At 48.6% G+C, this 11,561-nt stretch overlaps 2 protein-coding genes across 5 annotated transcripts; one reads left to right on the top strand and one right to left on the bottom strand.

Moving 5' to 3' along the window:
* Nucleotides 1–1,900: 1,900 nt before the first annotated feature.
* Nucleotides 1,901–6,958, bottom strand: RAB34 (RAB34, member RAS oncogene family). Of its 4 annotated transcripts, none has more exons than XM_079130965.1 (11): nucleotides 6,113–6,958; nucleotides 5,236–5,485; nucleotides 4,929–5,020; nucleotides 3,687–3,755; nucleotides 3,499–3,600; nucleotides 3,348–3,412; nucleotides 3,163–3,214; nucleotides 2,793–2,874; nucleotides 2,630–2,720; nucleotides 2,398–2,505; nucleotides 1,901–2,316 (listed from the first exon to the last, which is right to left on the bottom strand). In XM_079130965.1, exons 2-11 carry the CDS (start codon nucleotides 5,287–5,289, stop codon nucleotides 2,249–2,251), a joined length of 783 nt encoding a protein of 260 aa, XP_078987091.1. In that variant the 5' UTR covers nucleotides 5,290–5,485; nucleotides 6,113–6,958; the 3' UTR covers nucleotides 1,901–2,248. The 4 variants fall into 4 exon arrangements, with proteins under 4 accessions (XP_078987091.1, XP_078987093.1, XP_078987092.1 ...); XM_079130967.1 differs by having other exon boundaries at nucleotides 3,687–3,752; nucleotides 6,113–6,956; XM_079130966.1 differs by lacking the exon at nucleotides 6,113–6,958 and adding an exon at nucleotides 6,003–6,106.
* Nucleotides 6,959–7,759: 801 nt separating this feature from the next.
* RPL23A (ribosomal protein L23a) lies at nucleotides 7,760–11,504 on the top strand. The gene is given in 6 exon segments (XM_079130995.1): nucleotides 7,760–7,823; nucleotides 7,826–7,855; nucleotides 8,504–8,687; nucleotides 10,422–10,598; nucleotides 11,054–11,123; nucleotides 11,332–11,504. Coding segments are annotated over 6 exon segments (525 nt in total). The 5' UTR covers nucleotides 7,760–7,774; the 3' UTR covers nucleotides 11,347–11,504.
* Nucleotides 11,505–11,561: the final 57 nt, after the last annotated feature.

The raw sequence follows: 11,561 nt of genomic DNA, 5'->3' as shown, positions 1-11,561 counted from the left end.
CCCTGGGTCCCTCATCATGGCCACCCCGACTCCAGCCCTCAACGTTCCTCCCGGCTGCCGTGGAGCGCTTGGTCCTAGATACCATACTGCCCAATAAAGAGTCGGTTTGTATCCCATAGTCTTTTCCGGTCCCGAGAGCAGGGCAGGGTGCATTCATGGTAACTTTATCCAAGTAACACAACCTTTACATGTTTATCACACACAGCAACTCGGAAAATCCACTCGCCACATATAAACCTTATACAACATGCACACACCCCTCATATATTGTACAGAACACGAAATTCCCCCACACAGCAAACACAACAGCACTGTGGTACCGGTTTCGCGCACACGCGGAGTTAACAGGCTTTGTGCAAGGCAAGAGAAAGGAGCCCAATGCTATGTGGGAAAAAACAATTATAGGACAGTATGCGAAAATCAGAGCTGCCTCAGACATTCCACACACCACACCTCCCAATTTCTTCTGGTACCATCTTCCACAGCCCCGGTATGCCTCAAAGGACAGAGAAGATAGGAAAAGATGGTATTTAAACCTTTTTTCCTCCAGGGTCATCAAGGCTTTGGTGTCTCTGTTGCCCCTGCCTGATCCCAGCTTTCTTTCCTCCAGACCCAACTCCTGAGTGGGTCCCAGGTCCACTGTAGTTCTAGAGAGTCTAGGACCAGCAGGGAAGAGGAAGCAGGAGGAAGGAGGTGTGTGGGGACAGCCAACCAACCCTTCCTGGACATTGTGGCTGGGTGGAAATGGAAAAGGCATGGCATGAACTGAGTCCTTGCTGAATGGGAACCAGAATCTATTTGAATCACCATCCTCTTTGGCCTCTCAGAATGACACTAGTCCTCACATGTACCCCTCTGTTGGCCTGTATATCAGAAGCACTCCCAGTCAATTTGACTTAAGGTTAGATGACAACAGATAGCCAGGGTCTTGGTCACTCTTTTCCATATAAGTGTTTTGGGGTTTTATTTATTATTTTTTTTTATTTTTTTATTTTTATTTTTTTTGTATCATGGATTGAACACAGGGGCACTTAACCCCTGAGCCACATCCCCAGCCCTTTTTATTTTTTGAGACAGGACTTCTAAGTTCTGAGGCTGCTCAGGGCTCCATTAAGTTGTTGGCTAAATTATTGAGACTGGCTTTGAACTTGTGCTTCTCTTGCCTCTGTCTCCAGAGTCACAGGAATTACAGGCATGTGCTATGGTGCCCAGCTCCATTATAGTAGTTAACAGTTATGATGGGCCTGGTAGCACAAGCCTGTAATCCCAGCTCCTGGGAAGACTTAGGCAGAAGAATCAAAAGTTCAAGGTCAGCCTGGGTAACTCAGTGAAACTTCATCTCAAAGTAAAAAGTAATGGGGGTATAGTTCAGTGGTAGAGCATTTCCCTCACTTATCTAGCATGCACTAGGCCCTGAGTTTGATCCCCAGTACAGGAAAAAAAAAAAAAAAAAAAAAAAAAGTTAAGGTTTTTGAGTTCTTTTTATGTATGTTAGTGCTTCATTCATACCACCTCATGAATTCAGTATTATTAACCCATTTTATAAGATAAGGAAATTGAAGCACAGAGGATAAGTGATTTGCCTGTGCTCTCTCAACATTAGTGAGAGTGGGAACAAGAATTCAAACACAGGACAGGCAATATGCATCTAGATCCAATGATGGAAATTTGGAATGGGAGGCATTTGGGGAGATGGGACCAAAGGAAAGGATTCTCAAATTCTCAAGGTCAGACACTCAGATCTTATTTTGTAAGAGTCTCCTCAGCTCCCCTCTGAGGTCCTAACCTTCTTTAGCCCTGAACCCTACATAGGGATGGCCAGAATTCTCTCAGGGGATTGCAGTCCATAGTGGCTCATTCTACATTATTCATCCCCAGCAAAGGACTCCAGCCCCCAAAATGCTAGTAACAAAGATTTTAATGCATAAGGCACAGTATAAGTCTGAAGTCATTAGGCATCCTCATACCCAAAGGGCCCAGCAGACAGAGCAAAAGCAGCAGAGTCACTGCCTCCCTTCCCACTGCTGGACACCCTGGAGAGCCCCCAGAAGAGTAGGGGGATCCAGTCTTTGGCATGATGCCTGGGGGGCAGGTAGTAACGAGCATGGTCCCAGCTACCCCTCTGTTGGGGTACTGCCACTAAGGGGCAGCTCTTTGGCCTGAAGAAAGTTTGTGTCAAGCTCTGTGGGTCAGGGTGGGGGACACAATGCCCCAGGGATGCACAGTCTCTGGACAGTCTTCTCACCCCTCAGGGACAACACGTGGGCTTCTTTTTGCTGGCAGTTAGGTAGAGGTTGCTGTCATCACTATTGATGCCTGAAGAAGGATGAGAAATACGTGAAGCTGGGATTGCAGTTCCCCTGGCTCCCTGCCACCCTCAACCAGGTGGACACTCACGGACAATATCTCCAATGCGCCGGGCCCCTGATTTCTCCAGCTCAGCCAGCACATTGGCCTCAAATGTCAGTGCTGCCACACGGAAGAAGAATTCTCGGACATTCTCACCTGACATGGGGAGCAGATGGGTGCTCAATGGCAACGCCAGGTCTGAGGCATTGGGCACAGCTGGAGGTATATAAGTGAGAGGACAGGTAGGCAGGAGTGTGGAAGGCCTGAGGCCTCCACTCACCAGTCAGAGATGAAACTGCCCAGTACTCAGCTTTAATCTCTTGGGCCACCTTGATAGCATCTTTCTCCATTAGCGCATACTGAGCAGAAGTCTGTAGGAAGGTCTGAGTCAGACGTGGGGATCCCATCATGAAGTTGGGAAGTCCCCCCATTGGCATACTCACACTCAAGTCCTTCTTGGAACCCACAAGGAACAGAAGCACACTGGAGGGGTCATTCTCCTTGAGCGCATCAGCAAGCCACTGCCTGCCACAGATGGTGCACAGGAGTGGGGAATGAGTGAGCCTGACAGTTTCCTCCCACCAACATATTTATAGGCCTAATTACTTCCTCTGGTCCTAGATGCATTCTCTCTGCCTCCCCCAACACCCATCTACTCTCGGGATTAAATCTGGGGCCTTTCCTGTGGTAGGCAAGTGCTCTACCACTGAACTATACCTCCAACCTCCCTAGATGCATTATTATTCTCTGACCACCCTCTTTTCTGAACCTTCCCTTCCCAGACCTTCCCATTATATGAGCATCCTCACATACTTGGTATGTTCCAGGGATGCCACATCATTTAGGTTGAAGACAATAATGATGGCTGGAAGAATGGAAGAAACAACCACAGGTTGATAAGGAAGACACCACTGGCTCAATCCCCCACCCCCCACACTCTAGATCAGAGGCTCAGAGCACTCTTAGACCCCTGTGCCCTAAAATGGTCCAGCCCCTACCTTGAGCTCCACGGTAGTAGGTTGATGCAATGCATTTGAACCTCTCCTGTCCAGCAGTGTCCCAACTGAAGGAGAGAAGAACCCAGGTACTAAGGGGCATGGGTATAGGTGTTGGGGCAAGATAGTTGGAAGGGATGGAGGAATTACTTACAGCTGGAGACTGAAGGGGACACCCAACACTTCAAATCGTTCCATCTCAAAGTCCACGCCAATGGTAGCCTTGTAATTCTTATCAAAGGTGTCTTTACAGAACCTGAGGAAACACCAGATGCTCTGATCTGTGGCCCAATGTACCTTGCTAGGTTTGAGTCCACCCTAGACAAGCTCCAGCACCCTTACCTATTAATGAGGCAAGTCTTCCCCACTGACAGGTCCCCTACCACAATGACCTTGGAGATCTTAAATCTGCTGGACACAAGAGTGAACAGGGTGAGTGAACACCAGCTTTTTACCCTAAGGGGTTTTGTTTTTGTTTTTTTGTTTTTGTTATTTTGATAGGATCAAACCCAGGACCTTGTGCATGCTAGGCATGCTCATTACCACTGAACTACACCCCCAACGCTGAGTAGCTGTGTAACTTTGAACAAGTTACTTAGCCTCTTTGAGCCTGAATGTCAACACTTGTTAAGTGGAGATTTAGCATATATTTTATTGTGTTGTTGTGAAGGTTAAAATAAAATGCATGTCCTATATTCTAGGGGTGTCTACACCCTCTCCCCATTTTAACATTTCTCAAATCAGAATGCATCTTTAGTGATGGTATTTTCTATTTAATAAAAGACTACAGCATCTGCTGGGCATGGTAGCACATGCCTGTAATCCCAGTGGCTCTGGAGGTTGAGGCAGGAGGATTTAAAGTTTGAGGCCAGCCTCAGCAACTTGGCGAGACCCTAAACAACTTAGCAGGATCCTATCTCAAAATAAAAAATAAAATGGGCTGTGGATGTAGCTCTGTGGTAATGTGCCTCTGGGTTCAATTCTCGGTTAAAAAAAAAAAAAAAAAAAGGACAATAGCACCCAACACACTGCCTGGCACACAGAAAAGTCTAACTTAATGATGGCAACTCTTTACTATTACCCTCCTCCCTGGCCTTTTTTTTTGTGCTGGGGATTGATCCTAGGGGCGCTTTACCACTGAGCTACATCCCCAACCCTGTTCATTTTTATTTTGAAACAGGGTCTTGCTAAGTTGCTAAGGTGCTCACAAAGTTGCTGAGGCTGGCCTTGACTTGGCGATATTCCTGCCTCTGCCTCCAGAATAGCTGGAATTACAGGCTTTTTAAAATCCACAATGAGACTTGTCCCGGTAGGCAACGTTGGTCCCTTTCCTGGGGTTCAAGAGATGATATGTGACCATTTCTCCATGTTGAACACCTTCTCATGTCTGAAATCCACCAACCCCATTCCCTGCAACTCACACAGCCTTGTAAGGAAAGGAGAGAACAGGTTGGGAGAAAAGCAGGCTTAACAATGGAGCTGGCAGGGACTGCAATGAAGCCCCACGAGTGTGGTTGTGTACCCTTGCTATGTCTACAGGGTTTCCTGGGTCTTCCTTTCGCTGTATGGGTGTCCCTAACTCACCCCACGGTGCCTGTCCGGTGCTCCTGGCAGGCGCAAGTGACGCGGGGGTGGAAGTCTTTGCGCACGTGCAAAGCGGCCTCCTTCCTCAGGCACTGAAACGGATGCAAGAGAATGGGGCTCAGCCACTCCAGACTCTTGTCCCGCAATCAAACAACTCGAGTGGGGGTGGGGTGGGAAGCGGACCACCCAGAAGCAGCAGGCCTTGCTGGGCCGCAGGGCTGGCCCTGTTGTCTAACAGGTCTGGTGCCGCCTATTCCCCGCCCACACCCCACTGAAGCCAGAAACCCGACGTGGCCCTGGCGCCTACCTGTGGCAGCTCCGCCAGGACGCGGTCTCTCCGCACCGGCGCCAGAATGTTCATCTTGCCTGTGGACTTGCGGGGCACCCTGAGAAGGCGCCGAAGCCTGATCCGCCCCAACGGCCCGGGTCCGTAAAGACCCGACAATCACCCGTGGCCGAGGAGTCCCGACTATAACTCGGGGCCACGGAGAGCTGACCGGAGCCCGCGGCCTCGGAGATGCTACGACCACCGCAGGCCACGGGGAGGAAACGAACACCTGGGGCCGGGGAGAACCCACAATCACCCGGGCCCGGGGCGTCCCAAAGACGACTCGGGGGCGGGGAGACCCCTCGGCCGCCAATTGGGGACGGGGAGTACCCTCCCGGTGGGGACGAACCCGCGTTGATCCTACAATAACGCGGGGCCGTAGAGTTCCTACGATAACACGGGGCCGCGGAGACCCGACGACAACTCGGGGCTGAGGAGGCCCTACCATAACAGAGCGGCCTGGGGGCGCGGAGCGGCCCCGCCACACGGGGTCAGTGTGGGCAGGGGCGGCGCTGCCAAGGCCGCTAGAGGAAGGGGAGAGGGGCTAGGTCCCGCTGCAAGGCCGCCAGTCCCACTTTGCTCGCGGTCCGCTAATGCTGTAACATGATCCCCGGAAATTCCTGGAGAAGGGCCGCCCCCTGCCCCTCTCCCAGCGGCTCCAAGACTAACAGCCCGCCCTCGCCTCCCCCTCTGCTCTCATCCCCACTACGCTGCCCAGGCTCTGGCTACCCCGCCAGACGCCTCACCCCACACCAGGACCGCTCCCACCCAGGCTGGAGCCCATCCAGGTCAGGATCCTCTAGGCCGTTCTGCCCTGCACCTCGGTACTGGGCTGCATCTTCCTGGAGACCCTTACCCAGCTGAATTGGTGATGGGTAATCAGTGATTGCTGCGCAGCCTCTGGAGAGGACCGCTGAGAGGGGAAAGGGGGAGAGAAAGGGCCCAAGGAGAGGCGGCGCTTCCCTCCTCAACTCCAGGCCTAGGACATGACTCATAGAGTCTGCCCCTGCTCGCCCTTCTGCCCTGGGAGGTAGGTGTGGAGGGGAGAACGTAAAGGATGCCAGAATCAGAACAAGCGGTCCCGGTGGGCAGTCGTCCGAAGTTCGATGTCTTTTGCTTCAAAGCTGCTATGTACATCTAGGGGTGGTAGGTCTGATGACCAGACTGCCTCCCTGGATGGAAAAGAAGGACTAGGTGGCCTGAGAAACTCTGCCCTTCGAGTTGTCACCATTCTGGGACGCGGGGACTCCCCTCTGGTAGGGGCGTACATTTTGCTCTCCCCTTTAGAACCGTCCTCTCTCCGTCCCCAACCAGGACTTTTCTTTTTCGCAAAGGCCTGCAGGATAGAAGAGAGGCTGATTTCACGAACGAAGGGGACATCTGGCTCTAGAAGAGAAGGGGGAAGACAGAAATGACGAAATGGGGGAGGGCTAGACACAGACTCTCAGAAGAAAATCCGAGCATTATGAAACCTTGCTGTATGTCAGCACCTGAATTTGAAGATGCAAAGATGACTGCAACCAGATATCCGGGAAGATTAGTTTAGGGGAGGGGACAGTAAGTGAATTATTCACAGGAAGAGCTAGGGTATTCTGGAGAAATCTGCGTGCTGGGTGTTCACAAATATACTTCAAGAATATTATCAGAGCCAGGTGAGGTGGTGCATGACTATAATCCAGCAACTCGAGAGGCTGAGGCCAGCCTTAGCAACTTAGTGAGAACCATCTCAAAATAAAATATAGGGCTGGGAAGATAGCTCAGTCGGTAGAGTGCTTGCCTTGTAAGCACAAGGCCCTGGGTTCCATCCCCAGCACCAAAAAAAAAAAAATATATATATATATTATATTATATATATTATATATATATATAATATTATATATATTATATATATATTATATATTTATAATATATATATATAAATATATATATAAAGGGCTGAGGAAGTAGCTCAGTGATAAAGCGCCCCTGGGTTCAAACCCCAGTGACAAGAAGTAAGAGAAAGGGGGAGGGGGGAGTATTATTGGAAAAACGCAGAAAAACTTACAGTGTCATAAGTATAGGCAGGTAGCTATGTATCTCCTCCCATATTTCTCAAATCACTGAGGTATTTGCTGAAGCACATCCCTCTCTGGACCTCAATTTTCCAAGGATGTTGTCTGAAGGAGTTAATATGGGGCAAATCCTGCTCTACCGTTCTAGAACTTTGCTTCGCCCTCTCCTAATCAGTCTAACTGTTTTCCCTCTAGTTTGCAATGTTACTGTCTTCTGGCGCTTGCAAACCTCTTCTGCTGACATTGGAAGTTGCTCAAGACAGGAAACACCAGGGGCCTGTCACAGGCCTAGGCAAATAAACAGGTCTTTGAAAAACTACAACTTCCGAGAAGCTTTGCGGTCTTACGAAGGGAGGGTTGGCGCATGCGTAGTCCCTCTAGCAAAAAAAATTCAACTACAATTCCCAGAGGGCGATACGGCATATATTATCCAATTATCTTCAAGTTAATAGCATCGCGAGTCTTCAATGAGATTTGACGCTATAAGCCCATGGGAACGGGACTCGGAGACCCTTTTCACAAGATGGCGCCGAAAGCTAAGAAGGAAGGTCTGTTGGGGCTGGGGACTGCAGCGGGTTTCCCTGGGATGTCAGCAGAAGGAAAAGCCTGGGAGGATAGTGGTTGAGCTAAGCTCGGGGGGTTGGCTTCCCTAGAGCCACTCCCTGCGGTTGGGCCATACTGAGTCGTATGTGGGTCGCGTGGACCAAGCCGCATATGCTGGATTCCAGTGAAGGGGTTGAAGAGAACATTACCGGCATCATCCGCCAGCGAGGCCAGGCAGTTAACTATGGGGAGCTACACGTAGTCACAGACAGTACTCTCATCCAGATCTATAAGGGATTCAGAGTTTTCGGCATTACTCATTATTTTTCGTGTTCAGCGGGGCTATATGCTCCTCTCTTTCGTGGTTACACGGTGGCCTGTATAAAACTCAGCACAGATCTCGGCAAAATGGAAGCGTTCGATCCGCACTAGTTTTTTTTCCTTGTTGTATCCTTAAAGTTGTTCCAAGGTGATTTTCGCTTCCGGTATCGTGCATATGATGGAAAAATCTTAATCTCCTGAGATTTGTGAAGTCTTCAAAGGAACCACTGATGCACGTGTGGACGGTAGCACCCGCGACAAGTCATGAGGCCGGAAGTGGCCGATTTCTGAATTCACCCCCCCCTTTTCCCCCCTTCTTGTTCTTTTCCCAGCTCCTGCCCCTCCCAAAGCTGAAGCAAAAGCAAAAGCTTTGAAGGCCAAGAAGGCAGTGCTGAAGGGTGTCCACAGCCATAAAAAGAAGAAGATCCGCACATCACCAACCTTCCGGCGACCCAAGACGTTGCGGCTCCGGAGGCAGCCCAAATATCCTCGGAAGAGCGCCCCCAGGAGAAACAAGTCAGTACTACTCCAACCCATGAAAGTTTTGAGTATTTTTCATTGATAATTTATACAACCTAGAGTGTGGCCTCTCAGACACATTGATATCCGGTGTACGGCTCTGATGTGAGATTTCTTTCTGTCCTAATTAAGAACGAGAAAACTATTTGCTTACGGAAGTTGAACATAGGGTCTCACACCTGCTAGGTAAATGCTCTACACCACAGAGAGCGTCTGTTCTTTATTGTTATTTTGAGAGGGTTTTCAGTTGCTGAAGCTGCCTTCGAACTTGTGACCCTCGTGCCTCAGCGTCCTGAGTAGCTGGGATTGCAGGCGTTTGCCACCGTACCCAGCTCAGAACAAGAGGCGGTTCTATACTTATTAACAGGAATTAAAGCAATATACAATCTCTCAATTTTTGTTTCGGTTAATTATTGCTTCACATATGGCCAGAGTTTGAAAGACCACATTATTGGTTGTATAAAGTAGAACTAAATTCCTATTTTAGTTACTTGCTGGTGACCTCTAATGCTGCTGGGGTTTTTTGTTGTTTGGTACTGACAATTGAACCCAGGGACACTTCTGAGCTACATCCCCAGCCCTTTTTTATTTAATTTATTTTGAGATAGGGTTTTGCTAAACTGCATAGGGTCTCCCTAAGTGGCTGAGACTGGTCTTGAATTGGTGATCCTGGTGCCTCAGCCTCCCAAGCTGTTGTGGCTACAGGAGTATGCCCCTGGGTAACCTGTTACATGAGGGTGAGAATGTATGTTGACTTTTTTTTTTTTTATAGATAAAATTCAGTAATTTGTATTTGTGGCAGTGATGGCCTGCTAACAGTGTAAAGAAACTTAATTTGCTCCCAAATGTTCAGGCTGTGCTAAAGGAAGGTTCTGGGGAGCAGGTAAAAGGTGTTGACAGAAAGAGATCAAAGGGTAGTTAGTGTAAATGGAGGAAAATAATTAATACACACCCCAATTTGGACCTAGAATTTAGTGTGATAAGAGATGAATCCTGGCCTTGCTTCGAAACAGGAAAATAGTGTCTGGTTGAGCAGAACCTGGTTTTGTCAGTTTAACCAGATATATAAATACAAAGCTGCTCTTAAGTAGCTCCCAGCCAGGCATGGTTGTGCACACTTGCAATCCCAGCAACTCGGGAGACTGAGGCAGGAAGATCCCAAGTTTGAGGCCAGCCAAAGCAACTTAGAAAGACCCTGTCTCAAAAGGGGCTGGTCAGTGCTCCTGGGTTCAGCGCTCCTGGGTTCAATTCCTGGCACCACCAAAATCCCAGCAATTCTGGGAGACTGAGGTAGGAGGTTTGCAAGTTCTAGGCCATCCTGGGGATGTAGCTCAGTGGTAAAGCACCCTTGGATCCAATCCCCAATAAACATACACACACACACAAAAGTAGTTCTGGAGCACAACCAGGGGTGGCAGAAATGTTTGGTCCAGCTTCACAGTGAAGCACCAATATGGAACTCTGGCATATGAAAGGGTTCAAGTCAGAGGTGAGTCTTCCACCTATTCAAGGATGCAAGCCCTTCAGGTTAAGATACACAAGGGATGTACCTATAAGCTGGGACTTAAGATCTCTAGGATTCAGGGTGCAGATGATGACAGTGTTTAGCGACCAAAGTCTGATGAAACTGATTGCTACTTCATTGTCTGATGCACCTATGCTGTCCTGGCCTTGGGTTCTTTTCTTACACTGGGTCTAGGCCAGGTGACTCCAGTTTGCTTCTCCCCCCAGGCTTGACCACTATGCCATCATTAAGTTCCCCCTGACCACTGAGTCAGCCATGAAGAAGATTGAAGACAACAACACACTTGTGTTCATTGTGGATGTCAAGGCCAACAAACACCAGATCAAACAAGCTGTAAAGAAGCTCTATGACATTGATGTGGCCAAGGTTAACACCCTGATTAGGTGAGTGGGGCACCATGGAATGGGAGGAGGCTGGAGCTACAATTGGGCACTGGAAAACCTGTATGCCATAGTTTTGCAGTGTACAAACTCCCCTGGTATGATTATGGTCCTTTGTATAGAGTATAGACCTGAGGAAATTGTCCTAAGACTTTATTCATGAGGTTGGTCATATTCTGGTTCCCTGCATCTACTCACAGAGGAGACAAAGCAGTTTGTTAGATTACCTGGATTTATGTCTTGACTGTCCTGTGGCTTGTAGTGTTTCCATTTAAAAGAATTGATTTTGTGATTTCTCTATCCCCTCTGTGCAAATGATGGAAAATTCACTATTTGGAAAAGAATGACATGAACAAAGGAACCACTGATGCATCAGAAAACTAGGGGAAAGGGGGAGGGAGGGCTTGGGAGGGGGCTACAATGAGATCAGCAAAGACTAAGGCTTCCTTCTCCACCAGGCCTGATGGAGAGAAGAAGGCGTACGTTCGACTGGCTCCTGATTATGATGCTTTGGATGTTGCCAACAAAGTAAGCATGCCTCCTTTGCTACAAACTCCTTAATACCCACTCCCTGGGTGTAACTGATGTATCTGTTTAGTGACCAAAGCCTGGCTTACTGATTAGTCATAACTGACTGCGCCCCTATCCTTGACAAAGCCCTACCTTCCTGTTCTCATTTTTGCTTTTTAACCATGACATTTCAGTTTCAATAACAAAGCTCCCTTTTGTTTTTCAGATTGGGATCATCTAAACAGAGTCCAGCTGTCTAATTCTAAATATACCCCCCTTTTTTTTTCAACCTATATATGCTTCTTGTCTTTTTGTTTGGGCTGGGGAAGGTCAGATGTGAAATACACCAAGGTAACAGGTCTTCTCCAAGAGACCTATTTAGGAGATTTAACTGGCCTCCTGAATGCAAGGAGCTGTGACCTCAGCCCTGAGCCAAAAGCAAGTCTCTTTATAATC

This window comes from Sciurus vulgaris (genome assembly GCF_902686455.1).
Source record: "Sciurus vulgaris genome assembly, chromosome: 3".
NCBI classification, from domain to species: Eukaryota; Metazoa; Chordata; class Mammalia; order Rodentia; family Sciuridae; genus Sciurus; species Sciurus vulgaris.
The sequence above is the reverse complement of the archived record's forward strand: the minus strand, read 5'-3'. Positions and strand labels throughout refer to the sequence as shown.